At 55.7% G+C, this 27,674-nt stretch overlaps 1 protein-coding gene across 5 annotated transcripts in view; it reads left to right on the forward strand.

Moving 5' to 3' along the window:
- The window catches only part of AACS (acetoacetyl-CoA synthetase), a 44,779-nt gene that overhangs the window by 2,115 nt on the left and 14,990 nt on the right, over positions 1-27,674 (forward strand). For 3 of the 5 annotated variants that reach the window (XM_067701190.1, XM_067701189.1, XM_067701188.1), the window contains exons 2-10: positions 2,614-2,717; positions 4,592-4,712; positions 5,270-5,383; positions 9,875-9,972; positions 12,853-12,967; positions 13,154-13,235; positions 16,876-17,023; positions 22,014-22,094; positions 25,896-26,020. In XM_067701190.1, the coding sequence (XP_067557291.1) occupies positions 2,614-2,717; positions 4,592-4,712; positions 5,270-5,383; positions 9,875-9,972; positions 12,853-12,967; positions 13,154-13,235; positions 16,876-17,023; positions 22,014-22,094; positions 25,896-26,020 (988 nt within the window). Of the gene's footprint in view, positions 1-2,613; positions 2,718-4,591; positions 4,713-5,044; positions 5,186-5,269; positions 5,384-9,874; positions 9,973-12,852; positions 12,968-13,153; positions 13,236-16,875; positions 17,024-22,013; positions 22,095-25,895; positions 26,021-27,674 lie in introns of those variants that run through there. The other 2 variants (XM_067701192.1, XM_067701191.1) reach the window with 2 other exon arrangements.

Consider the following 27,674-nt stretch of genomic DNA (forward strand, 5'->3'; position numbering starts at 1 on the left):
TATCACTGGGTGACAGATGATCGGGCGGAGCGCCCGCCCGCACCCAGCCTCTGGGGTTTGCTGAGTAGACACTGGCAGAGGCACCAGTAGCTCCCCGTCTGCCTGCCCAGCTCCTCTCTGCCCTTCAAGGCTGGGACTGGTGGCCTGCGGGCCATGTCGGGCCTGCAGACTTAGTTCGGGTGGCTCACACACCGAAAGACCGCATAGGAGAAGTGAGATTTGCAACTTCTTTTGAAAACCCAAAGGCCCGTGCTGCTGGGTCTGTGTGCGCACGTGACGGCATCAGCTGAGCTGAGTGGGGCTCCTCTCTTGGTCTGGGGGTGGCTTAGACCTTGGTGTTTTTCTTTCCTCCTCTCCCACGACTGGTGGTTAACCCACCCTGCTTCTCTCCTTTCCGTGGGCCTGGCCCTGGACGTTTTGGTCTTTGCTTTAAGAGCCAACTGAAATGCTGCCTTCTGTCTGATTATTCTCTCTGACCGTTTTCTCCTCTCCTCTGCTCTCCAAGTGCATGTAATTTGGACTTTCGGCCCGTCTTGCCTGGTCATTTATTTGTGAGCTTTTTTTTTTTTTTTTTTTTGCTGAGCAGCATGTGGGATCCTAGTTCCCTGACTGGGGATCGAGCCTGTGCCCCCTGCAGTGGAAGCGTGGAGTCTTAACCACTGGACCGCCAGGGAAGTCCTCAAGTGTCTTTATACCACAAACTGCAACTCGCCTCTGCATGCCAGCATCTGGGACAGAGCTGGCCAACAAACAGAAGGCTTGGTCTCTGTTCTCCAGCAGCTCAGGTGTACTTGTGGGGAGAAGGCTCGTGCAAAGGTAGCAGCGCTGAGCAGTGGGGGTAGGGGTGTGTGCTGTCCGCCTTCTGAGCTCCGGGTCTATCAGGATGCTGTTGAAGAGGGCCGGCAGGATCTTGAGCTGAGACTTGAAGGTGTAGGCTGGTCAGAATTCTCACAGATGGAGAGGAAGGAGCAGGTGAAGTGGCAAGCGAGGCTTACAAACTCGGATGCCTGCGGGGACCAGGCAGGTGACAGGGGTATTAATAACAGCTAATATTTAGTGAGCGCTTCCTGCACGCCAGGCCCCGTTCGGGAACTTTACGCGGATTAACTCACTTAATCCTCAGTAACCTGGCCAAGTAGCTGCAGCTTTGATCTCGTTTCCCAGCTGAGAAAGTGGAAGCTCAGAGTCTTGGTTGAGATCTCGCAGCTGTGAGCCGTGGAGCTGGGCTCAGTGCTCGTCACCGCCCGGTTAGGTTGCCTCTCGCGTGGGTGTGAAGGGCCAGGTGGGGCAGCTGTTAGCTGCTTCAGCTGACTGTCACCGTGTGCCGTGACAGGGCACCAGCTACCTATTGCTGCGTTGCAAACCACCCCAAGACTTAGTGACGTAAAACGACGGTAAATGTTTAGTATTTCTCAGTTTCCGCGGGCCAGGCTCCTGGGAGTGGCTTAGCTGGTGGTTCTGGCTCTGGGGCTCCCGTGGCTGCATCCACCCATGGGCTGGGGCTGGAGGCCCACTTCCCAGGGGCCGGCTCACGTGGCAGTGAGTCAGTGCTGGTCGTGAGCGGGAGGCCTCCGTTTCACGCCGCCTAGGGCTGCTTGAGTGTCCTCACAACATGGCCACTGGCTTCCTGCAGAGCAAGTGATCAAGGCGGAAGCTGCAGTGTCCTTAGGACTTTGGGACCCGGCCGGGCTCAGCGGGGGGAGGGGACGACACAGGGATGTAGATACCAGGAGGTGACACTCGTTGGCCGGCTTCCATGGCCAGACGTCCTGCCTTCTCAGGAGAAGCCAGAAATCCTGCACTTTACTTGGAAACCGAATTTAACGTCGGCCCATTCAGTTCCTGAGCATCGCGCAGACTGAACTAAACGCGCCGGTGGTCCGTCCCCCAGGCTTCCAGATCGCAGCCTGTGAGCTGCGGGGGGATGGCGGGGGACACGTGTGGGCAGAAGCCCCGGGAGCCCCTGCTCGACTGGAGAATCGTGTCGATACCTGGGCTGAGTCGTGGACGGTGGGAAAGCTTCCGCTCAAAGCCCGCCCACTCCTCCGCCGTCCGCTAGGGTCCTCGCGGCGCTGAGATGCTGCTGTGACTGCTCGCTCCCCGGGTCGGCAGGCTGGTTACATCCTCCGCCCTCCCGGATGCTGTGGTGGCGCCCTTGGTGATGATGGGCTTTCCAGGTCTTCAGGGGAGGCCCTGCGCCATCTCTCGTGTCAGCCCGGAGGAGTTTTTGGTGCTGGAGTTCTTTGCAATTTGTGAGGACCAAGGTGACATAAAAAGCACTTACATAGATTGCCTGAGGCCTCACAGCTAATACATGGCCAAGCCAGGATTTGAACCCAGGCCTTCTGGGTCCAGAGTCCATGGTTTTTAGGCATGGTGGTTAAGGTATAAAATCACCGCCTCGTGACTTTTGTTCATTTGGGGAGTAGCGGTGGTGGGTTTGCTTTAACAAACTAAGATGCCCTGCGCTCCCAAGACCCTCTCTCGTCAGGTGCCTTCGAACCCCTCAGACACACAACTCCTCAGGTGTATCCATCGTATCACTGAACCAAGACTTTCCTCCTAAGATTTGTTGGAGTCATGTGCCTTTTCTTTCTTTCTTTTTTGTTTCAGAAAATTATGATGACTTATATCATTGGTCAGTTGAGTCATATTCGGACTTCTGGGCAGAGTTCTGGAAATTCAGTGGAATTGTCTTCTCACACACGTATGATGAGGTAAGAAGAGGTTGTGCTTACACATTATCTTTTCGTGGTTCTGATCCAAAATGAAGTGTTAATTTTGAGGAAGACTAAATCATATCTTCTTTAAAATCCCCACATCAGCGGGAAACAATCATTGCCCTAGAGAGTTGGCAGGAAATTGTGTTGGGGTCACGGACCTCATGGGGACTCTGCAGGCTCCGGGCCCCCCGATGTGTGTGGACCCAGGCCTTGTCCTGGGAATCTGAGTGATCCAAAGAGTAGGGCATCGCTGTATTTTTATTTTATTAAAATTTTTTAGAACTGCGGTAAAATACACATAATACAAAATTTACCATTTTATCCATTTTAAAGTGTACAGTTCAGTGATGTTCCATACATTCACATTTTAAAAATTTATTTGTTTTATTTATTTATTTTTGGCCGCACTGTGCGGCCTGCGGGATCTTAGTTCCCCAACCAGGGATGGAACCTGGGCCCCCCGCCGTGGATGTGTGGAGTCTCAACCACTGGACCACCAGGGAAGTCCCCGTACTGTAATGGTTTTTCCTTTTTAAAATTTATTTATTTATTTATTTTTGGCTGCGTTGGGTCTTCATTGCTGCGCGTGGGCTTTCTCTAGTTGCAGCGAGTGGGAACTACTCTTTGTTGCGGTGCGCAGGCTTCTCATGGCTTCTCTTGTTGCAGAGCACGGGCTCTAGGCATGTGGGCTTCAGTAGTTGTGGCACGCGAGCTCAGTAGTTGTGGCACGCGAGCTCAGTAGTTGTGGCTCACGGGCTCTAGAGCTCAGGCTTAGTAGTTGTGGTGCACAGGCTTAGTTGCTCTGCGGCATGTGGGATCTTCCCGGACCAGGGCTCGAACCCGTGTCCTCTGCATTGGCAGGCGGATTCTCAACCACTGCACCACCAGAGAAGCCCCCTGTAATTGTTTTTTAAACTATCAGTAGTTTTGTTATTTACCTGGATTTTAGAGATTTTTATTTATTCCCTCAATAAATATCCAGGGAATAAGAAGTCTGTTGTATGTTTGGTTTGATTATGGGGTGAGCCATTCTGAAAGGTTCACCTGAAGGAGAAACCAAGGTTCCAGCCCTGATGGAGGAGGCACGGATCCAACTTCCTAAACACTGTGGCGGGGTGTCCGGTGGGCCGTGCACTTTGATCTCCTGGTTTCCATGCTCGGGTCAGCCCTGGAACATGTGGTAGCTGCCGTGTCTGTCTGTCTGTCCTTTTGTCATCAGCATCACTCATAAAGTAGGTGCTTAATAATTAACAGACTAAACTAGTGGGGCGGAGTTTTCCCTTGGCATTAATTTTTTTTAACTTTAGTGAGGAATAATTGATACATCTAATTTGTTTTTTTTATTTGGTTGCGCTGGGTCTTAGTAATGGCAGGTGTGCTCCTTAGTTGCAGCATGTGAACTCTTAGTTGCGGCATGCGTGTGGGATCCAGTTCCCTGAGATTGAACCCGGGGCCCCTGCATAGGGAGCACGGAGTCTTAACCACTGCACCACCAGGGAGGTCCTGATACGTATAATTGTATCTATTTCAAGTGTACACGTGAATGATTTGATATACATATGCCTTGCAGAATGAGTATCAAGTTAACTGACACATCCGTCACCTCACACAGTTACCTTTTTCTTTTTTTTTTTTTGTGGTGAGAATGCTTGAGATCTACTCTCAGCAAGTGTCAGGTACACAATATCGCATTCATTTCTATTTTCAGTTTCAAGCCTTTGGGCCAGGTCAGCGTTCAGTCTGTACAGCGATCTAGTGATGCCTTGGGCCGGCGAGTTAGCTGGCCTCCTGTGACGCGGAATCCCTTCTCTGCATCTGATGTTGCTCTCACACACGTGTGTGTCTTGGTTTGCTGTTGTCCTCTGTAGGTCGTGGACATGTCCAAAGGGATTGCGGACGTCCCCGAGTGGTTCAAAGGCAGTCGCCTCAACTACGCAGAAAACCTCCTGCAACACAGGGAAAATGACGGAGTGGCCCTTTACGTGGCACGTGAGTCCCAACAGCTACTCGGATTTTCCTCTCTTAGTGTGACGGGGCCACGTGTTCAGAGAGGCTCTGAAGCACTCAGAACCTGCAGTATATGATTCCAAACAATAGCTCGGCACTTTTTTTTTTTTTTGTGGTGAAAAACACAAAATACTAACTTTACCATCTTAACCACTTTTAAATGTACAATTCAGTGGTGTTAAGTATGTTCACATTGTTGTGCAGTAGATCCCTGGAACTTTTTCACTGAAGCTCTGTACCCACTAAACACTGATTTCCCCGTCTCCTCCCCCAGGCCTTGGAAAATTATATTAAAAAAATCACAACCAAATCAAAGGATTCTGGGCGTGCGTCTCAAGGATGCCCTTTCCCAAGCCTTTCTTTTCCGGAACGTCGGGTAAACCTGCATCTGGTTTGCATCCCGTGCACCTGTGTAGCGTCTCCTGGGCGCGTATCTCTAACCTGTGTTTGAACAGGTGTGAGTTTTCATCCGTGTCTGTGACTCAGAACCTCTCTTTTTAGGATGGTCCGAGGATGACCTGTCCTTTTTCTCTTCCCAGGGGAAGGCAGGGAGGAGATCGTGAAGGTGAGTTTTGAAGAGCTGCGGCGACAGGTGGCTTTGTACGCCGCGGCGATGAGGAAGATGGGCGTGAGGAGAGGAGACCGGGTCGTCGGTGGGTACTGCTGGTGCCTGTCACAGTGGGGGCAGGGGAGTGGCTTGGAAGGAATGAGGTGGCGTCGGATCAGATTGCACGCACACGGCTTCGCGTGTGTACACGTGCGACACAAACCAGACGAAGAGGGACGATCGTTGCGAGTGCGGCCCAGCCAGAGTGAGCTGGGCTGTGAGGGTCCCCGGCTCCCGGCCTCCATGTGGGCACGTCCTCCTGAGCCAGTGCTCACAGACGTCTACATTATTATTAATAATAATTTTTTAATGGATTAGTTATTATTTTTTTTAATGAAATGTGGTCCTTAAACTAAACACAAACCAGAAAGTTCATCAGGTCCTTGATGACAAAGCCAGGACCCCTTCCAGGGTCGGGAGAAGCTGCTGCACTTTCTGGGTCTGCCCACCTCCAACTCGATGCTTTCCTGAGGAATTCCTGAGGGCTGGTTTCCATTTTGTGATATTCGCCATCTGTGCTGACATGATTGTAGACTGATGCCTAACCCCCAAAACCCAGCAGAGGGAGTTTTATCAGTGGAGAGACTCACTAGACTGATTTCCTCTGACCCACAGACGCCAGGGCAGGCGCCACCAGCCTGCTTGTTTCCCAGATGAAAAACTGAGGCCCAGAAGAGAAAAGTAAACTAATCATTTTTTTTTTTTTAAACTTGGAAAGAACTTTATTAAAAAAATGGGTGTTGATTTAAACAGTGTCGACAATTGCAGTTCATAAGGTCGTTAACTGAAAGTATGTGGATATGCTCAGCCTCTGGAGATAATAAAGAGACAGTTACTTTTTCTTGGCCGAGCCACTTGTGGGATCTCAGTTCCCCGACCAGGGATTGAACTTGGGCCCTCGGCAGTGAAAGCGCAGAGTCCTAACCACTCGACTGCCAGGAAGTTCCCTGAGAGTTAGTGAGGCATGAAATTTGATAGCAGGACACTTCATCGCACGTCTGTTGGACGATGGGTTGTAATTATTTGGGGCCGCGATACGGCAGCGTGCGCCTGGGCCCGAGTGTCCTGCTGCCCGGCTGGTGGCCCCAGGCCACGCTGCTCCTTGGGACCCCCACCTGGGCCTCCTCACTCAGTGCGGCTTCTTCCACTTAGTTCTTCCTGGTGAGAACTTGTTTAGCAGCATCCACTCCCTGGAGTCAGGAGACCTTCCCTCGGTGCCTGGTGCTGCCTTTGGGCCTGTGGGTTTGGATGACTTTCTCCTCCCTGGACCTCGAGTTTCTGCATCTTTAAACAGGGCAGCAGAGAGGCTGAGGGGCTTGTTATGCAGAGTCTCCCGTGGGCAGAGAAGTTAGGTGGGCTTTCTCGGCCCCGCCCATCCACACGCACCCCGGGAGGGGCTGGTGACAACGACGGATGTGTCCAGAGGCGGTTCCCAGTCTGGGTCCGGCTGGGGTTCTGTGTGCTTTTTGCTGCAGTGCTGGGGTCAGAGTTTAAATTGCTCCTTCCGGGATCAGGCATCAGATCTTATTCTTAAACCAAAGAAGAGGGCTTCTCTGTCCTCTGGCCGCACGACTTCACTCGTGGCATCAACCCCAGTGGCATCGATGGTGTCCGTCCCCTGCTTGGAGGCTTGCCGACCCCCGCTGCCTCTAGGGTGGGGATGAGAACCTGCAGCTGGGTCGGCGGCCCCGCGCGCTCGCTTCCTTCCTGCCTCTGCACTCCCCTCCCGGCCCCCATCCTCCTAAGAGGGTCCGGCAGAGCCTTTGTTGGGAAGCCGGCCTCCGCCCCGCCTGCCCCCAGCTCTGTCCCCAGATGACCTCACTCAGGGAAGCCCCCTGGTTGCCCCTGAGCCAGGCCCTCCTGTTGGACCCTCTGTCGGCATCTCGTTTTCATTCTTCAAAGGATGCGTCATTGGTAGTTACCTGTTTGGTTTTGTGATTATTTGAGCATCAGTCTCCTTTGTTTGGCTCTAAAACCCATGAGGCCTGGGGGTCTGGCTGCTGGGCTGCCCTCCCCACCTCTGGGGGCCACGGGACCAGGGCTGCAGGCCGGGCCGTCAGCAGGAGAAGCCACCGGCATGTTGGCGTGACCGTGCCTCTCCCGTGGGACTCACTGCAAGTGGGCGCTCGGCGTGTGTTTGCAAAGAGGGCAGCCTTACCCTGTGTAAACCATGTGAAGGGGCCAGACCCCGAGTGTCCTTCTCAGATGATGGAGCTGGGCATGGAGCCACCGCTCACTGTGTTACTTGACTGGAGAGGAATGAATAGTAAAGGATGGGTAGGGGATGTGCCGCGTGATCGCCTGTCTCGGCCCCGGATGGAACGTTCTGCAGATCCAAGGGTTTACCCTGGTTCATTGAGGTCTCTGCTCAGAAGCTGTCCGTGCTGTCCTGTGGAAAAATCCATCACCACTCTCTCTGCACCCCGCTTTATTTTCCTTTGTCGCCTGCTGCCTCCTTGAAATCACAGGATTATTCGTGTGTGTGTGCGTGTGTGTGTGCACGTCTGTCTGTCCTCCAGTACCAGAGGATGGGGCTTTGTCTTCTGTTCACTGCTGCATCTCAGTCTGTGGGTACCTGGCGCATAGTAGGTGTATAGCGAGTGTTTATTGGATGAATGCATGAGAGTGCTGGGTCAGAGCAGGCATTTTTGTGGTTGAAACCTCAATATCTTGGGTTCTTCGTGGTCCAATTTAATTTGTCTAGAAAAGGAATTCAAAAGCTTCTTCTACCTTCCAGTAATTTTTCTTCCCTCCAGTTTTCATTTTTAAAAATCTCCCTTTGAAGCAAATGTTTCTTGAGAAGGAGAAACGGAGAACAGGACATCCTGGGGCTGCCGCTTGGCCGTGCTTACGTGGGGGACGCCTGCTCCATTGCCCTTCACTCCTCAGAATCAGGCTGGTGCTTGGTGACACCCCCTTCTTGAGTGTCACATCTTGGATTCTAATTTGACCTGATCACAGTTACTAGGACAGGGGACTGTGTTTCCCAGAAGAGAGCGCAGAGGGGGATTGAATGGGGAGATGTTTGGAGGCCTCCAGAGATGCGGTTACAGCTGCTCACTGCTCACGGCGCTGTTCCTTGTCTGTGAAGCGGGCGTCTCCTGGCTGCATGTCAGTCCCCACAGCCAGCAGGTCACCCAGCCTCCTTGGGTGGTGAGTCCCGCCCTGCCTGGGGCGATGGCACCGTGGAGACACCTCAGTACGCTCACAGCCAAGTCTCTTCTCGGCAGCCGACATCCGTCCGCGGGCCTGCTGTGTGCCAGGGCTGGGCGGGGCCCGGGGGCCGTGGGAGCAATGCACAACCCCTGCCCCACGGGACACCCAGCAGGGAAGATGCCGTGAACCCAAAGAAACGAAGTACCCACCTCTGTGGTCAAGTAGGCCGTCCAGAGCCATGGGAGGAGGGGCAGCGCGAGAGCTGTTCAGGGCACCACGGGGTGCTGGAGCCCAGAGGGCTTTCGTGTCGCCCAGGGAGGGAGCCGTGCTCAGGGCAGGCCCTGGACCTGCTACCTGGTGCCTTGTGCACGAATCCTTTTCCCTCTGGAGCATTTAGGACGGTCTGTGTAACTGATCGCAGTCTTTTCGTCCATAAAGAGTCTCTGCCTCTATTATCATAAAAGCCCAGAGGACTTCCCTGGGGGTCCAGTGGTGAAGGCTCCACGCTTCCACTGCAGGGGGCCTGGGTTCGATCCCTGGTCGCAGGCCAAGTGGTGCGGCCAAAAAACCAAACCAAACAAAACTCAGCTTCCTACTAGATGGAAGGCTGAGTCCCTTGCAGGACTGTATATGTCTTGACTGGTCTGCTCAGTCTTCATTCCCCTGCAGCCTCTCCTTCCCTCCCTCCATCCAAGCATCCTCCCACCAGCCGGCCAGTAGAGCAGTATCTGCGGACCTTGATCTGCAGGGCATACCAAAAGGCATTTGGTAAAGCAGGGAGCGAGACAGGCAACGTCCCTGCCCTCACGAGAGCAGCAGATATGAAGTTGCCAGTTATGATTATACTTAGGTGATTATTATGCTAGATCTGGTGAGGGAGAAATACGGTGTGCTTTGTGGGCGACTGGCCAGGGGACCTGAGTTCTTGGGGTGGCCTTGGAGGGGGCTTCCCTGAGGGAGTTCCATTTGCCTTTGGAGCTGAAGGATGAGTAGGGGGGGCTGGTGTGGGTGCAAGTGTCCAGGCAACGCAGGCAGCTTGTGCAAAGGCCCTGAGGCAGGGGGAGCTTAGAACTGAAGGGAGGCTGTTGTGACCGAGCCCACAGTGGGAGGTGGAACGGAGTGAGAAGAGGCCAGGATCGTGTAGGGATCCCTGATCAGCATGCGTCGGAGGGGGTGATGACAGGAAGCGGTCAGGCTGGCGTCAGTGATCGGGTCATCCGAGCAGATGTCAAGGTGGTTGGGTTGGGCCTCGCCCTGCTCTGTGAGCCGCTCACAGCCAGCCCTTCTCCCTACTCCCACCGTGACTCCGGGAGGTGCTTCTGGAAGTCCGCGGCATCCTCACACCCTGAGCCAAGCTTTCTCCCTGTGTCCCCCCCCACAGGTTATTTACCCAACAGTGCGCACGCCGTGGAGGCCATGCTGGCGGCCACGAGCATTGGCGCCATCTGGAGCTCCACGTCCCCAGACTTCGGCGTGAACGTGAGTCGGGGTCCCCTTAAGTGCCCTGGGTGTGCGGCCCCCGCAGGGGAACATTCCATGTGATTTCCCCATGACATCTTGGGTTGGGGTGTGGGCAGCTGCGGGGCAGGACCAGCCAGGCTAGGAGGAAACGGTGTCACGATGGCCTCCCGTCTCCCCGGCTGGTGACTCGCAATCAGCAGGAGAGAAGGAGCCAGAAGTAGTGGGATCTCTCTCTAAGTGTAAAAGTGAACGATCCTGGCTTCCTTTCCAATGTTCCCCACGCCCAGCCGTTGCATTGTGCGTTAGTGTGTGTTACGTGCAGCAGGCGGTGTTGCGAGTATCCAGCAGGAGACGCCCGGCCCCGGCTCCTGTGACTTCACGACCACGTGAGGTTTTCTGATGTCCGTCGTCTGCAGATTTGCTCGTGGCAGGTTTGCTTACGGAGAGTTTGCTCCATAATTGCCGTTTCTGATCCCTTCCTTTGGGGCTGAGCTGTGTGCTCTGTGCGGGAGGGCGGCGGGCCTCTTTATCCCCGTAAGCCCCAGGGGCACCAGGGACCAGGGTGCGCCAGCTGCGGCGTGGCCCAGGCAAGGCAGGAAGCACGCACTGAGCCCCACCATGGGGAAGGAAGAAGCAGCAGAGCAGGACTTACTGGGACCCCCACTTCCTGATCAGGGACCTTTCCTGGTTGCAGAACCTCGGGGATGAGGGACCCTCAGGAGCCACGAGGCCGGGCCTGTTAGAGGACATGCCGGGCATCCACGTCCCTGAGCGTTCTTCCTCTGCTCTGGGCACTGGTCAGTGCAGCCCAGGGTCTAAGGGCTGGCCTGGCTTTGCTGGCCGTGCATCCCTGGGTGAGTTATTTATCCTCACGTGCAAAGCAGGGGCATCAGGAAGAGAGAGTCTCATGATACGAGCGTAGACTGCGTGGGCCTGTGATTGACGCGGGAGGATTGATACACTTAGGATACAGGTGCAGGGATGGCGCTGTTCTGGCTCCGTGCTCTGCGGTCCATGTGCCTTGTCCACAGGCTGGGCATTTTGGGTGTGAGCTTGATACTCAACCTCTGCCTTGAGCCTTGCTCTTCTGGAAAAGGTTTTCAAGGTATTTCTTTGCTTTTTTAAAATATTTATTTATTTATTTGGCTGCACCGGGTCTTAGTTGTGGCACGCGGGGTCTTCGTTGCGGCACGCGGGATCTTTTTACTTGTGGCAGGCGGGATCTAGTTCCCTGACCTGTGATCAAACCTGGGCCCCCTGCATTGGGAATGCGAAGTCTTAACTGCTGGACCACCAGGGAGGTCTCTCAAGGTGTTTCTCATCTCCTCCCACACCGTGCGGAGGAGGGACAGACGTGCTTCTGCAACACAGAGGCCTGGAGCAGTGAGGCGATTGGCTGAGGCCGGCCCTGGCCCCATGGGTTGAGGACTGGGCCCTGCTGAGTTCGGGGAGGGGGTGGTCACCCCAGACCTCACTGCTGGTGGCCGTGGTTGTGCCTCCTGGGGCTTTGCTGGGCCTCTCCCAGATCGCCTCCACCCCTGACCACCCAGGGCAGGCAGGACTGACCTGAGCCTGGAGCTCCAGGGGGCCTCTTGGTCCCCAAGGCCCTCTGTGAGGCCGTGTGAGCTGCTTGGGACCAGGCCATCCTCGGGGGGGGCGGGTCCTGGAGGGTTGGGACCCCGTCCCTGGGCGCTGTTGTCCTTGGATCCCTCAGCAGGCCTTGGGCTGCGCTGCCGGGAAGCGGTGAAGGAGCCTTGGGGCTGGAGAAGGCATGTGGCGTGGAGGTTACCAGCAGGCAGGCTCTTGCCTGGGTTTGAATCCGCCTCTGCCGCTTCCTGTCTCTGTGTCCTCGGGGACACACCGTAGGAGGGCTTGTGAGGGCAACACCATTGACACCCATCTGGGGTTGGGCAGCGCTCAGACCTACCCCCCAAGCTCGGTGAACGTCAGCTGTTCCTAATGAGGAGGGAGTGGGTGTTTTTGAGTGAATTGGAACTTGTAAGCAGTTGTGAGGTTGGAGAAGCATTGTGCAGCATGGCAGCGTGGGCGTGGCCTTCTAGGGCCTGAACGAGGCCCCTGCCTGAGTGCTTCACAGAGAGCAGAGCTCCTGGGTTGGCCTCGGGTGGTGGGTCTGAGCCACCTGGTGCAGGGCGGGAGGCTTAGGGGACGGGCTGGGGCCCAGCCGCCTCCTGCTTGCCTGTAGCATCAGCAGCTGGCCTTGACCCTGCGCCCATCCTCGTGGGTCTGTCTTGTGCACAATGTCAGCACCGCAGGCCAGTCTGGCTGACTCTGGTCCCAGGTCCTGCTGTGCAGAGGATGCGGCCAGTGCTGGCTCTGGAGCGGCATCCCTGGCGTTCCTTCCCTGGTTTGAGGCTAGTTCGGGTTTTCCGGGGTGGCGGCTCTCGTTGGAAGCGCACACGCACTAGATGGCAGCCTGGCTCCGCCCTGGCCACGGCCTTCAGCACAGTTGCTTGTGGGAGATCTTTGAGGGCGTGATGGCCTGGGCCTCAGGAGAGCCCTCTATTCGGTCAGAAAGTGACAGGGCCAAACGCCGTTCTACTAAGATGCTTCGCTCTGCCCTGAGTTCTGGGAAGCGGTCCTCGTTTTGCCGGGACCCTGGTGTAGAGCCAGAGGCAGGTAGCCGTGTGCGCGATCCTTTGGAGTGATTGTTGAGCAGTGAATGACGGTTAGCGCATCAGCCTGGTGACTTGAGGGCCCCCGGCTGCTGGTACCACCTGCCAGCTCCCAGGGCTGAGCCCTCCTGGCCGGGAAGCCCTGGTCCGCGTCACGAGGCACAGCGCTTGCTCACGTGCATCCCTGGAGATGCAGCCGTGCCCTCAGCTGCTGGAGGATTTTGCCTTTTGGATGAACAATGACGACTCTTTCCTTCCACTCTAGGGCGTTCTGGACCGGTTTTCTCAGATTCAGCCAAAGCTCATCTTCTCCGTGGAGGCCGTCGTGTACAATGGCAAGGAGCACGACCACGTGGACAAGCTGCAGCAGGTCGTTAGAGGTGCGTGGGCTGGCGTGGGGGGCGGGGGGCAGGGGCGAGAGCCCCCCCCAGGGGTCCCAAGAGCCCTGCAGAAACGGAGTAGTCTCAGTCCTAGGTCGTGTTACGTTTCAGCAAAAAAGAAAAAGATTAGCGGCTAGGTATGTTGTGTCCTGCAAGCTTGTGTTTTCTCCTCCCCGCCGCTTTCAGGACTAGCAGACCTGAAAAAAGTGGTGGTGATTCCTTACGTTTCCTCCCGAGAGAAGATAGACATTTCCAGGATTCCAAATAGGTAAGCCAGCCGCGTGCTGATCACTGGTTGCATGTGAAACCCACTCAGAGTCCCAGCCGGGCTGCAGGTTCAGTGGATCTTTGCACTTGGGGTTGGAGTGTTTCAGAGGTGCAAGATGTCTTGGTTAAAAATCGTCATTCTGTAGATGGGGACCCGAGGGCCCCAGGGGGAATCCCTCGGGGCCACGTGGTAACTTAGTGGCAGAACAGAGACTGTCCCAGGCATCCTAACTCTTCCTGTCTCATGTCCCTTGGAAGTGGTGGGCTTGGATGGGGCCAGGCTGGCTCCCCGGATCGGCCACAGCAGTTCTGAACAGTGACTCATGGGTATCCACAGGTGCGTATGTGTGTGGATGTGCGTATGTGCACACACACACGTACACCTCTGTGTACGTGGTTCATACGTATGTGTATTTGTGTGCACGTATGTACACACACGCAGCCACACAAAGGTATACACATGCATATATGTGGGGGTTTTCTTTCATTTTACAACCTATTTTTTGTTGCCATTGCTCATGGCATCTTCCTTTGCTTTTCTGACGTTTATAAGCCGGTAGGCCACAGGCCTTGACGTGGAACAGAATGGTGAGCACCTTAATTCTGAACAGAAGTTAGGAAAATGGATCATGATTTGGTCCAAGTTGAGATTCTTCCCAAATTCTTGTTATACACCTTTCATCTCTCTGTAAGCCATCATAGAGGAGCGAGTTCTGAGGTCGGGCGTGTTTACCTGCGCAGGTAAACCTGTCCATTTAGCCTCGCATCTGGGCTGCAGGCAGGAGTCTCTGAGTGGCCCCAGGCCCCATGAGAAGCGGCGGCAGAGCCGCAGGTGGGGATCCTGGGTGTGCCGTGGCGGGGAGGGAGGCGGCGAGGAGGCCTTGCTACTCAGGCAGATGGGGTGGACGCGTGGCTGAGCGGCGCTGTGCAGGCGCCCTCCGGGGGGCACGGAGGGGGCTAAAGCTCATGTGCTGTCCCCCACGTTTACAGTCGAGCTGGGGGGACAAGACACGCCCGCAGGAAGGGGGAGCTGTGACCGCTCGGCCCCGTAGACACAGCCATGCTCACTGAGTTGGGGACAGGAAGTGCCCAGGAGGTGAGAGAAGGGCGTGGTTGCTTCTCTGTGGGGCCTGGGGGAGGTGACACCCGAGGGACCTTGAGAGGTGAGCAGGGTCTGGGGACAGCTGCAGTACCAGGGCTCCAGAGGCTGAAGGGAGCTGCGGCAAAGTGACTGTTCCTCTAAGGCCATGGTCTCGAGCCACACTGCTCGGGGTCAGATCTCAGCTGTGTGGCCCTCGGCCAGTGATCAACCTCTCTGTGCCTTGTTTTCCCCATCTGCAAAACGGGGATAACAGTACCTTCCTCGCAGGCTTAGCAGTGTGCATGAAGTTAGCTCTCAGTAACGTCGTCTGTCATTATGGGCAGGTGACAGCTGCAGGCCAGAGTGGGCTGTGTCCTCTGGAGCATCCGGGTCAGGATGTGCAGGTCCTTACAGGCAGGTCCAGGGGCATGGACTGTCCCCTAGACTGTGGGAACCCTGCCGACCTTGATAAATTACACCCCTGCCGTGAATATAGCTCCCCTGGTTTTATTGATGGGGCCGTACGCACAAAGGCCAGGAGGAAAACAGGACGGTTTGCTGGCCCCGCGGTGGCCCGGCTTTTATTTTTCTGAATGTGTTCATTGGTGATTGATAGAAAGTGAGGGCATCCAGAAGTAACGTTAACCACTTGGTTTAGCTTCAGGCAGTGCGGAGAGCTCCGCAGCCCCGGTCCCCCGCCTCCCGGGGAAGCAGGCCCCCAGCGCTCTCCAGCCTTTGATTCCTGGGTGCCACAGATAAACCGAAAGCGCCTCTGCGCGTCTGTGGGGGGACTGCCCTTTGGGTTTTTCCTTTTGAGAAGAAGCAACAAAAGTAATCGCTGTTTACTGTGATTTATACACCGATGGAGAGAAAACGTTTTTCTCTGTGTGGAGCATTCGACTCGATTGGGCCCTTTGTGTAAATGGGACTCGGATGGGAGGTGGAGGCGGACTGGGGCTCTCATTGGCTGGAAGGCTCCACAGTGAATAATCTTCCTGCCGCTCTGGAGAGGAAGGGTCTGCTTGTTTACCGCTCAGAATTATTTGGGGTGCCCATTTCAAATGGCCGCACCTCCCCCAGGAGACATCCTCATCTTTTCTTTTGTTTAAAGATTTATTTTTATGTGTTTATTTATTTATTTTGGCCTCGCTGGGTCTTAGATGCGGGATCTTCGTTGAGGCATTTGGGGTCTTTCTGTTGCGGCATGCATGCGGGATCTAGTTCCCCGACCAGGGATCGAACGCAGGCCCCCTGCATTGGGAGTGCGGAGTCTTACCCACTAGACCACCAGGGAAGTCCCACATCCTCATCTTTAAGGGGGCCTTTCCATGCAAGACAGCACACTTCTTCACTTTCGTGTGCATCCGTTTGTATTTCAGAGTAATTCTCCTTGGCAGTTGGCTGCAGGCCGCGTTTAACTGACTTCTCCCCTTTCCTTGAAAGAAAGTTCCGTTTGACAAAGCAGTAGTTTCGATTTTTCCCCTTTCTTCTCCCTTCTAAACCAGTGGAGGAACAGGGCCGGGGTTTTGGAATCGATGTTTCCGCCGATCTCAAACTAGAGAAACTGCCTCTCTCCCAAGGTGGCTTTGTGGCTTCCGCTACCCTGTTTCTGCTCAGAAAACAGCCCCTTCGGCGGTTCTTGGTGACGTGCAGTGCGCTTTACGGCAGCTCTGGGGGCAGGGCAGGGCAGGCTGTTCAGGCTGGAGCCAGTAGCTGGGCTGAATTGTATTTGTTCCTGGACAGATACTTGCATCTGGCCGTTGTAAACCTCAGGATACAGGGAAGCAGTGAGAACAATTGCCCCGCAGGTTGGCACCGCTTTCTGGCTGTGCCCTTCAGGTGTCAGAAGAGCTTATAACCCGGCACCTCCTCCCCCCTTCTCCTGGGGGGAAAGGGAAGGACTCAGGCACCCTGGGCTCTAGCTTGCCTTTGGGGAACCTGGGGAAACCAGGCATCTGCTAATCAGAAGGTTAGTAGCAAACGGGAGGTGCGCCTGGGCTCCAGGGACTTGAGCATCACCTCAGAGCCCCTCCCGGAGTTTGCGTACAAGCAGCCAACGTGTTAAATGCAAGGGGTCCTCCTCCACAGTGCTTATTAAAGCGCTTAGATTCTCTGGAGAGACAGCCCTCGGCCCCATCAGCAGTGCTAATAAAGCAACCGGAAATTTTCGGGACTTCCCTGGTGGTCCAGTGGCTAAGACTCCGAGCTCCTAATGCAGGGGGCCCGGGTTTCATTCCTGGTCGGGAACTAGATCCCGCATGCCTGCCGCGACTAAGACCCAGAGCAGCCAAAATAAATAAATCAATATTAAGAAAAAGAAAAAAGCAACCGGAAATTTTCACTCAGTTACTTTTTATTCAATTAGCATGAATCCTTGAGCCCCGACTTCTCCCTTCTCTCTTGGGAAGCTTCCAGACAAGGCAGGTCCCTGGAATCTAGGTCGTCACCCAGGTAGACGTGGCGGGGGGTGAACGGGAGGACTCGACAGATTTCCGCACCCCCGCCCCGCCAGGCGTTCTAGAACCTTCACCGTTTGTCTCCTGCGCCTTTTTGCCCACAGCGTGTTCCTGGAGGACTTCCTGGCCACTGGGCAAGGTGCGCAAGCCCCTCAGCTGGAGTTCGAGCAGCTGCCCTTCAGCCACCCGCTCTTCATCATGTTTTCGTCGGGCACGACTGGAGCGCCCAAGTGCATGGTGCACTCGGTCGGGGTAGGTCTGCACCCCATCCCTGCCTGGGGGCTTCCTGCTGGCTAGGGCGGCACCCCGTCCCCGCTCTCCAGGTGGGGTGCTGCGCCGAGATCCGGCCTCGAGCCGGGCGGTGGGGGGCTGCTGCCCCAGCTGCCGTGGCCCCGTCGCCACGGGGTCCTGGGACTCCACAGCGCCACCAGGGCAAGGCCTGCGCCGGGCGAGCCGGTGACAGTCATGCTATATGTCATGACCCCTTAGGGTATTGTGAGTCCAACAGATGGGCCCTGCCCGCATTTTATTTTATTTATTTATTTTTAAATTAATTTTTCTTGGAGTAGAATTGCTTTACAATGTTGTGTTAGTTTCTGCTGTACAGCAAAGTAAATCAGTTATACATATATCCCCTCTCTTTTGGATTTCCTTCCCATTTAGGTCCCCACAGAGCACTGAGTAGAGTTCCCTGTGCTCTACAGTAGGTTCTCATCAGTTATCTATTTTATACATAGTATCAGTAGTGTATGTGTGTCAGTTCCAATCTCCCAATTCCTCCCCCCCCCGCCCCCTTTTCCCCCTTGGTGTCCATACGTTTGTTCTCTGTGTCTGTGTCTCTATTTCTGCTTTGCGAACAAGATCATCTGTACCATTTTTCTAGATTCCACATTTGTGCGTTAATATACGATGTTTGTTTTTCTCTTTGTGCCTCACTTCACTCTGTATAACAGTCTCTAGGTCCATCCACGTCTCTACAAATGACCTAATTTCATTCCTTTTTATGGCCTAGTAATATTCCATGGTATACATGTACCACATCTTCTTTATCCTTTCCTCTGTTGATGGACACTTAGGCTGCTTCCATGACCTGGCTATTGTAAATAGTGCTGCAGTGAACATTGGGGTGCATGTGTCTTTTTGAATTATGGTTTTCGCTGGGTATATGCCCAGGAGTGGGATTGCTGGGTCATATGGTAGTTCTATTTATAGTTTTTTAAGGACGTCCATATTGTTCTCCATAGTGGCTGTATCAGTTTACATTCCCACCAACAGTGCAAGAGGGCTCCCTTTTCTCCACACCCTCTCCAGCATTTGTTGTTTGTAGATTGTGGTGATCGCCATTCTGACCATGTGAGCTGATACCTCATTGTAGTTTTGATTTGCATTTCTCTAATTAGTGATGGTGAACATCTTTTCATGTGTTTTTTGGCCATCTGCCGGCATTTTAAACAGAAGGAAACAGGTTAGGTGAGAAGAGAAGAGATCAGCTCATCAAGGGTCCTAAGAGGTGTTGGTGTGTTTTCTCAAAGCTGTCATGTAAGCGTGGGTACGGACGGTGCACGTGCCAGGCAGCGTCACCAAACTTCTGTCTGACCGTGGGCTGGGGTCAAAAAGTTTGAAAGCCGCCGGGTTATGTTATAAAGTGCGGTTAACCGAGGGAGGACTTACCGTGCTGTGTGAGTCAGCTCGGGCTGCCGTAGCAAAATAGCACGGGCTGAGGGGGGTCTTAAACAGCGAAGATTTACTTCCTTGCGGCTCTGGAGGCTGGGTGTCCAAGACCGGGGTGTGGGCAGGGTTGGTTCCCTCTGAGCCTCTGTCGTCGGCTCGCAGGGGGCTGCCTTCTCGCTCTGTCCTCACGCGCTCTTTCCTCTCTGCACGCACATTCCCGGCGTCTCTTTGGGATCTAATTTTCCTCTCTTCGTAAGGACATCCATCGCGGTGGACGAGCGCCCACCCTATCGGCCTCGTTTTAACCTCCTCCCCTCTAGGAGGCCTGAGGATTATCTGAGTGGAGAAACCTCACGTTGTCTAAGAGCCTTCTAGCCATCGCTTGGTCAGATGGCGGTATTTGAACATGAAATACGGAATTTCTCTTATTCCAGCTCATGCAGCTTTTACAGCTGTTCTCTGCTAGAACATCTAGAAGCTGTTTGAGCCCCTGCCGTTGAATCACTCTAACGTCTTCATACAGCTCTTTACACCGTGTTCTCATGAGAACGTGGAAAGAGGTTAACACAACTTTGTCATCACCTGGATTTGCATCCAGGGAAGATCCGATGGCAGGTTAGGAATGATAACCGCCAGCTACACACGAGCCTGTTCACAGACAGTGGGTGACTTCTCAGGAACCACGGAGTGGGAGGGAGGGGACATCGGGGGCCAAAGCCTTGATTTCTGGAAGAGTGGCCTCTTTGTAGGAGCGAGTGCTTGTTGCTTACCAGCCTGTTTTATCATACTGAGTCGGGCGTGTTCAGAGCCTAAGGTGTAGCTGCTGGCATCGCGTTTTGCCTGGAGGGGGACCCCTGGTGTGCCTGGTCGGAGGCCCGATATCCGGCCACAGAGATGAGTGTTTTTAGAAACCTGGCAGGCGAGGGCGTTGCGGGGTGTGTGTGTGGGAAAACAGCACATTTTAGGAAAACCTGCCGTGCCCGACTGTACTTTTATTTTCAGTGCTCTTTGCCTAGCGAATGTCCCTTTTTTGGGAGTGGAACATAAAAATGTATTAGATGAAATGTAGTTTGCTCATAAAATCATTGTGCTTGGTATATTCAGAATATGGAAAAGTCAGGAAAAATTATATTAATTCTGGCTTCGCTGGGCTCTTGCATCTCCAGAGAAGTGACTAAGCACCTTGCCTGTTTTCAAGCGTTATCTCGAGCGGAAACTTGAAAACAGTGCGGTGGGACCGCCGACAGTGCCCCTGGGGCTGGCAGCAGGGTCAGGGTTGGGTTGGGACGTTGTGATCCCCGTTTGCTGTTTTGTGCTTTCTAAGCCCACAAAAGAGCCCAGAAAACAGCTTCCGTCTTCCTTCTTTTAAATTACTCTTCTTGCTTGAGATTCAGAAACCACGCTGCTGATACTTCCTGACGCTCAGGGAAAGCATTCAGACTTGCCATAAATATTTAGAAATTAAGGGCCCAGCTGTTGACGCGACTCGTTAAGGTTCACACAGAGAGAAGCAAAGGAGGGTTTTGTGCCGTCGAGAGAGTGAGGTTGCTGAGCCGGTGAGCACGTGGCGGGTTATGAATAGGCCGGGCTCACAGAGGCAGACCGTACGGGCGAAGATGCCCTTTAAAGGCCAATCTAAGTGAAAAGGGAAGTCGAGGGGGATCTGCCACGGGTTCCTATAATCCAGGAGCTCCCAGCCCTTTCTGTGGATTTGCCACGTGAACACTCAGCGTTCATGGAAAGGGTTCCTGAAATGTTTGTTGTCCCCACGTGGTCGCCCGCCTCCTCTGAGTGAGAGCAGTGTGTGTTTAGGGACTTTGAGGAAGCCTGTGACTGTCCTGGGTGGGCGCGGGTATGCTGTCCCTGACCCTGCAGCGCACGCACGGTGAAGCCACCGGGCTCTTGGCTCCCGCGTGCAGACCCAGGGTGGCCTCGGGGAGCCCTCAGAACGGGCTCTCCCTCCCAGCAGCCTTTCTACCGCTGTCTCTCCGAGCCCCACGTGGTCCATCCCCAGGGCAGGCGTCCCCGCTGCGGGCCTGGTGACGGGGTGCCGTCTGGGACAGACTCGGGAATAGGGGCGCTGGCTCTGGAGTCAGGGAATTTGCTGGGTAGGATTGTTTCTGTTGAGCTTTGAAAGGGATCATCTCCTCCTACTGGCTTGTGTTTTTTTTTTTTTTTTTGTGGGACGCGGGCCTCTCACCATCGTGGCCTCTCCCATTGCGGAGCACAGGCTCCGGACGCGCAGGCTCAGCGGCCATGGCTCACGGGCCCAGCCGCTCCGCGGCACGTGGGATCTTCCCGGACCGGGGCACGAACCCGTGTTCCCTGCATCGGCAGGCGGACTCTCACCACTGCGCCACCAGGGAAGCCCTGGCTTGTTTTTTATTTCCCTTGGGTACAATGAGGGTCATCAAGGCTGGTTTTAATACGTGGGTCCCGATAGTCCCTAAACAACCAGGGCCACCGTTGCCGTCAGCTGGCGGCTCCCGTCTGTGGCCAGACTGAGCGCAGTGGTTGGCCTTTTCAGGGGCTTCGGAGGGGCCGCGTCCCTGATCTAGCCTTAGCATCTTGTATGAGATCCATTGAAAGGATGGGAAAACCGAGAGATGAAGCAGCTGGTTCAGGGTCCCCTTGCTCTGCTCTCTGCATTGTGCTTGGGGCTGGGAAGCTTCCTGTCCTCCCTGTGAGCCACAGGTGACACAGAGTCATCTGGAACAAGTGGGGTCTGGGCAGTGGAATACTATACAGCTGTACGAAAACCATGAGGGAAACTCCCTGTGTTGATAAATGGAAAAAGCCAACTGCAGGACAGTGCGTCCAGATAAAAAACCAGCATAAATAAATACACGCAGATAGGCAAGCAGCATACCTGGAAATGTACGCGGGAAACATACGTTACTGGTTGCAGGAGGGGACGGGGGCTTGTCATGGTGTATGCTTTTGAGATTCGGTCCAAGCGAATATACTGCCCAGTGAACATTAAAATGAAAAGTAACAGATCACATGTCGGGGTTGGGAGAGGGGTCTGCCTGGGCGTTGGAGCCGAAAGCAGGGTCTTGAGCTACCCCTCGGCCAAGGAGTCCCTGAGCTCCGATCCGAGGCTCTCGGAGCTGCAGACCCAGCAGCGGCTGTGCACCCCGGGGACAGTCCTGCCCAGGCATCCAGTCTTCCCCATCCACCACGAGGGAGCAAGGCTGGCCTGTAGTGCCCTGGTCTGGGGCGGGCAGGTGTCCCTGCACCCAGCCTTTTACCTTCATCTTCGTGACTCTCCGCTCCGTGATCTTCGCTTCTCTCTGCCTGAGGTTGGTGGGTCCCCAGTGCTTCTGATCACCTGGCGCCCAGAGCCTGCAGGCCGGCAGGGTCGGGTCAGGGTTTCTTCTCGTGTCCCCAGCGAGTCTTAGGGGTCAGGTGGCAGAGGGACGGGAGCATTGCTCGTCATGGTGAGGGTGCTCAGAGCTCTGCCTCTTCCTTGACCTCTCCTGCCCCAGGGCCGAGCGTCTGGGCTGCGCGCGCCTCTGTGCCCTCGGAGGAAGCAGCCTGGTTCACGCGGAATTCCCCCGCTTCTCCCCAGGGGACCCTCATCCAGCACCTGAAGGAGCACATTCTTCACGGCAACATGACCAGCAGTGACATCATCCTGTATTACACCACGGTGAGTGCGGGTGCTGTGCTGAGACGGGTGCCCTCCCCCTCCTCCGCGCCCCTCCCAGGACGGGCTTTGGTTCATTCAGGTAGGGAGGACTTTATCTTTACTCTTCTTTTTGCCTCTGCACCTTTGCACATGTCAGGAGCCAGAAGCGCAGCTCGAGCCGCAGGCAGCGTGCGCCAGACCCCGGGCCGCGTGCGCCAGACCCCAGGCCGCGTGCACCAGACCCTGGGCCGCGTGTGCGAGACCCTGGGCCGCGTGCGCCAGACCCTGGGCTGCGTGCGCCAGACCCCGGGCCGCGTGCGAGCAGCCCCTCCTGCGGGATCCTTCGCTCTTGCTCTCTTTCTCTCCCTCCCGGCGGCTGCCCACTTGAATCTCGGCACCAAGGTCGAGCACCAGCCTGGCCCGTCCCCCTGTGTTGACCTCGGTTGCCGCTGGGAGCCCTGGAGCCCTGGGGAAATCTAGAGAGACCGAGGAGACTGTTACTTCAGTCTCTTGAGCCTGTGGAGGTGGGGATGAGTGTCACGTGACGGAAATCTGTGGCTCAACCTGGGGGACAGGAACTTACCAGAGATGCCATGAGGACGGTCGGTTCTTAGTCGTGTGCAATAGTAAAGGGACTCTGACCAGTTGAGGTGGAAAAGGAATTTACTGGAAGGCCGTGGGGTGGCGTGCTGAGAGGCAGAATAACGGCCCCAAAGGTTCCCATGTCCTCACTCCTGGAGCCCGTGCGTGTCACCTGATGCGGCAAAGGGGCTCTGCAGATGTGATTCGGCTGCGGCTCCGGAGACCGGGAGAGTGTCCTGCGTTATCCGGGGCCCAGGGTGATCACCAGGGTCCTTACAAGAGGGAGGCAGGAGCGGTGGAGCCAGAGGGGGCGGACGACAGAGCAGAGGCCAGAGCGCGGTGGGTCCATGAGCCAAGGAGCGCGGGGGCCCCTTGAAGCTGGAAAAGGCAAAGAAAGACCCTCCCCTGGAGCCTCCAGAAGGAACTCCCAGCCCCGCTGACACCTGAGTTTGGACACCCGACCTTCAGGACTCTCAGACAGTACATTTAGGCCACTGGGTTTGTGGCCGTTGTTTACAGCAGCCAGAGAAAGGGCATGCAGGGTGGCTCGAGCAGTTACTTCCATGGCTGGGGATCCAGGCGTGAGACCAGGCGGGGCCTGCGGGTGGCTGCGCGTGCAGCTGAGAGCCGCCGCTGTACTGCAGCGCCCGCGGGAGGCCCGCGGTCCTGCGCCCAGGACGGAGGTGGCCCTGCTTCCAGCCCTTCCCGTGGGTTAGTGTGGAGCGGGCGTCATCGAACCAGAGCTTGAGCTCAAGGTGCTGGAGCTGTTCCCGACGCTGCTGAACCCTGGAAGGTGAACGGTTAACAAGCCGAAGGAAGTGCTGTTTGTCCCAAGGGAAGAAAACTCAAAATCAGCTTTTTCCAAGACCGCAAATGTCCAGGGGCTCCAGAGTGATTTGGCTCCCATTTCCGGTCTGAGTTCTCAAGGAAGCAGAACGCTGAGGCATCTTCCTAACCTGGGAGGTCGAGGCCCAGGCCCTGCTGCTTCCCTGGTGCCAGGGCCCCAGGACCCGTTGCAGACACAGGAGGGAGCACTGACGTGCGACCAGGCGCAGGTCTCCCTGTGTGCCCAGCCGTAAATCCAGGGCTGTGGGCCAAATGATTTGGGTTTCTTTCAGCTGCAGGCTTTCCTTCTATCCCCCTCCCCCATCGTGAACAGTGAGTGGTGCTGGGTCCCCGCCAGGCTCTGCCAGGCTCCGGCCCTTTCAGACAGGAAGCCCAGCCCTGGGGCGTTAATGGAGCAGCGTTTTGAATTGCAGAACCCCACCCCCGGGGCAGCCACAGCTACGCTGACCTCCAACTCAGCTGCCTCCCTGGGACACGGTGAGGGGACAATGGAAGGACTCAAGGATCCAGAGCAGTTCTCTCGAAAGCAGTTCACTTTTCTGGGAAGCATCCTGCCCACGAAGGACGGGGCTGTTGCATTTTTCGGTGGAGGATGCCGGGTGCCAGCAGCAGCCTTGGGTGCCCCCAGCCGGCCCCAGCCAGGCCTGTGCTGTCGCTTGCTGACTTACTTTAACAGCTGGACAGTGAGGTGGCCGGGATGCAGTGCTGCCTATTACAGTAATTCCTTGGGAACTCCCCGGCGGTCCAGTGGTTAGGACTCCACAGCTTCACTGCCGAGGGCCCGGGTTCAATCCCTCGTTGGGGAACTAAGATCCCACAAGCCGTGCTGTGAGGCCAAAAAAAAAAGAAAAGCAAAAAAGATTCCTTATTAGAAGAAACTCAACTTAGGATGTTAAAACCCTTAAGAAAAAAAAAAGGCAACTCAACTAAATGGAGGTTCTCGTGTGACCCCCTGGTTCCCTTTGCCGTTTCCATGGTGCCAAAGGGGGAGCACAGGTTGGTCATCGTGCTTCTGCCCGCGTCACTCACACTGTTGTGACCTGTCTGGGGATTCTTAATTGCCACTTGGGTGCCACCTCACGTGGCCGCCTGGTCCCCGGTGGCGGGATTCTGACCTGGGGACACCGGGTGACCTGGGACACTGGGCCGCATCTGCTCCAGGCTCATGGATGGGCATCCGCCTGCCCTCGTTGCTTACGGGCTGGAATTGGGTTGTTTTGCCCTCTGGACAGAGATTCCTGCTTCCTTGTTCTGTCGCTATATTGCTTTAGGCCGGAATCTCCTACAAATTCTCCCAGCGTGGATGGGAGTGCCATTGTCAGTGGGGCTATGAGCACACTCTTTGGCTGTGAAAATTTTTTTAATTAAAAAAAAAATGCTCTACTTACACGTGGTAAGCATTTCATGCAGCACATGGGAACTTGGTGAGAGGTTGGCGTCTTCCAGGGCCCAGAGGCAGCCACGTCCGCCCTGCTCACTGCCCTGCCCCTCGGGCTCCTTTGCAAGCCCAGGGGTGGGGCTGGGGGTTCTGTATACGAATGGGGCGCTGCACACCCTCTGCCGGGCTGGCCCTGCCCCTTTACGGTCTGTCTTCGAGACGGTTCTGCACAGAGCCAGGCCTCGTTCTTTTGGATGGCTGCGCAGTGGCTGACTCCTGAGTGCTTGCTGGGTGCCAGGTGCTGTTTCCCACGTCCGACCCGGGTTGCCTGCTGCAGCGCCCAGGGTTCCCTGCACGTGTGCACCACGTGACCACGCAACGGGCATCTCTGTTGCCTTCGGTCCCTTGTCACCAGTGAGGCTGCAGGAAACGTTCTCCGACATGTCTTAGTGCACACGTGTGCGTTGATCCCTGCCATAAACTCTTTTAATTTTTATTTTTATTTTGGCTTCATTGGGTCTTTGTTGCTGCGCGCGGGCTTTCTCTAGTTGCTGCGAGCGGGGGCTACTCTTTGCTGCGACGCGTGGGCTTCTCATTATGGTAGCTTCTCTTGTTGCGAAGCAGGGGCTCTAGGCGCGCGGGCTTCAGTAGTTGTGGCATGCGGGCTCAGTAGTTGTGGCACACGGGCTCAGTAGTTGTGGCACGCGGGCTCAGTAGTTGTGGCACACGGGCTCAGTTGCTCCGCAGCACGTGGGGTCTCCCCAGACCAGAGATTGAACCCGTGTCCCCTGCACTGGCAGGTGGATTCTTAGCCTCTGCGCCACCAGGGAAGTCCCTTACCGTAAACCGTTGACGGGAATTGCTGGGGCAGAGTGTTGTGCGTTTGGGCCGGGCAGTTCTTGGCTACTTTGGCTCAGCATCGGGTGGTTTTCTGGGGATGTGAGAGGCTGCGTGACGGGGCCGAGGGGAGCTGGCCCGGCACTGGGTTGACACGTGTTCCCTTCTGTCTGCTCCAGGTCGGCTGGATGATGTGGAACTGGATGGTGTCTGCTCTCGCCACGGGGGCGGCCGTGGTCCTATACGACGGCTCCCCGCTGGTGCCCACCCCCAATGTGCTCTGGGACCTGGTCGACAGGATCGGGTAGGTACCCGGGACACTCAGACACAGGGTGGCCGCTCTGAGGATCTGGGTGCCGTCTCTGGAATGCTTTGCCACCCTTGATGTCCCCCTCTTGGTGGGGGTGGCTGTGTGAGGGTTGGAGGTGCCAGGAGTAGGTGAAGCTGTCAAGGAGGGTGGGAAGGGGTGGGCGCCCCTGACAGGGACTGACCATGGAGACCCATGTAGTGCGGAGGGGGCTGCCCCACCCCTCAGGGCCCAGGGGTGAGCTCTGAAACCTCGGGCACCGGGAGAGGGAACGTGGTCTTTTTTTGGTAACTCTGGATTCTAAGAACTTGCAGAGCTGCGACCCAGAAGAGAGGCAGACTGAGGGCTGATGAGAGCTTTGTTTCACGCGGGGCCCGTGGCCGCAAGGGTGATAGAGAATGACCCAGGCTGAACGTACATACCTGTTCGGGGGACGGTGTGGAGATGCCCATCCAGGGGAGGGCAGGTCTGTCTCTGGGGCGTTCCCAGCGTTTGGCCTTCCCACCCGCCTTTCTGCGAGCCCTCAGGGCTGGCCAGCGCCTCGAGGGTCTCCCAAGACTCAGCAGGGTGCTTCCAGATGACCTGCTGCCCGTACTGCAGAAGGGCCTCCCCGCAGTCCTGTGAACAGGACGGCAAGCGGGCATCCTGATGGCAGAGGCAGCGGCCAGCTAAGGGGCAGCATCGGGGGAAGGGTGGAGTGGCCCCTCTTCTCCCCCAGCCCCTCATCGCCATCGCCAGGAACCGTCCAAGACCCTGTTCCGTCGGCCCTTTCTTTGCTGATGAATTAATCATAGGCGGCTGACGCATTCTCGCCACTGCGGCTGCTGGTCGCCGTTGGCCTAATGATCGTGTTCCCAAGAACGAGAACACGGAAGCTGGCAGGGCTCCCGTGGCCCAGAAGTTAGCCACGCTCTGCAATGTTCTAATTACGTTACCTTTGAGGCCATTTACATTGGGGAAACAGGAGGAACCGCTAATGTTCTTAAATCCTTGGGCATTAATATTTGAAGTATAACGTTGGCCTGGGTGATATTTAAATCCTGACATTTGGCTCACAGTATTAGCGAGGAAATTTATTTCCTAATGAGCTTGTTGCCAGTGAAAGGTTAATCAAATCCCTGGGAAGATCTCTGCCCTGAATACCTGTAAGCCACACTCAGGAGGAGACACTCTGGACGTGTATGCCTGTGCCACGGGAGGAGGGATGGAGAGAGAAAGGTACATCCCCGGTGCTTAGAGCTAATGAAGTTGAAGGATGGAAGGCCCAGGCAGACCCAGCTTTGCGTGTGTGTACGTGCACACGTGTGAGTGTGTAACGTACACACGTGTGAGCGTGTGTACGTGCACACGTGTGAGTGTGTATGCACCTGAGTGCGAACGTGTGAGTGTGTATGTGCATGTGCACAGGTGCACGAGTGTGAGCACGCATGTCTGTGAATGTGTGCAGGTGTGCGTGTGCACACATGTGTATGTGCAGGTGCACATACACTTATGTGCACAGGAAAGTGGGTGTGTGAGAGTATGTGCACACGTGGGTGTGAGAACACCCATGCCTGTGGATGAGTGTGTGTGTGCATGCATGTGATTGTGTGCATGTGGGAGTGCGTTCGCAGCACTGTGGTTTGGGTCTGCGTAGAACGCACGTGCTGGG

The sequence above is a fragment of the Pseudorca crassidens genome, chromosome 12 (assembly GCF_039906515.1).
Source record: "Pseudorca crassidens isolate mPseCra1 chromosome 12, mPseCra1.hap1, whole genome shotgun sequence".
NCBI classification, from domain to species: domain Eukaryota; kingdom Metazoa; phylum Chordata; class Mammalia; order Artiodactyla; family Delphinidae; genus Pseudorca; species Pseudorca crassidens.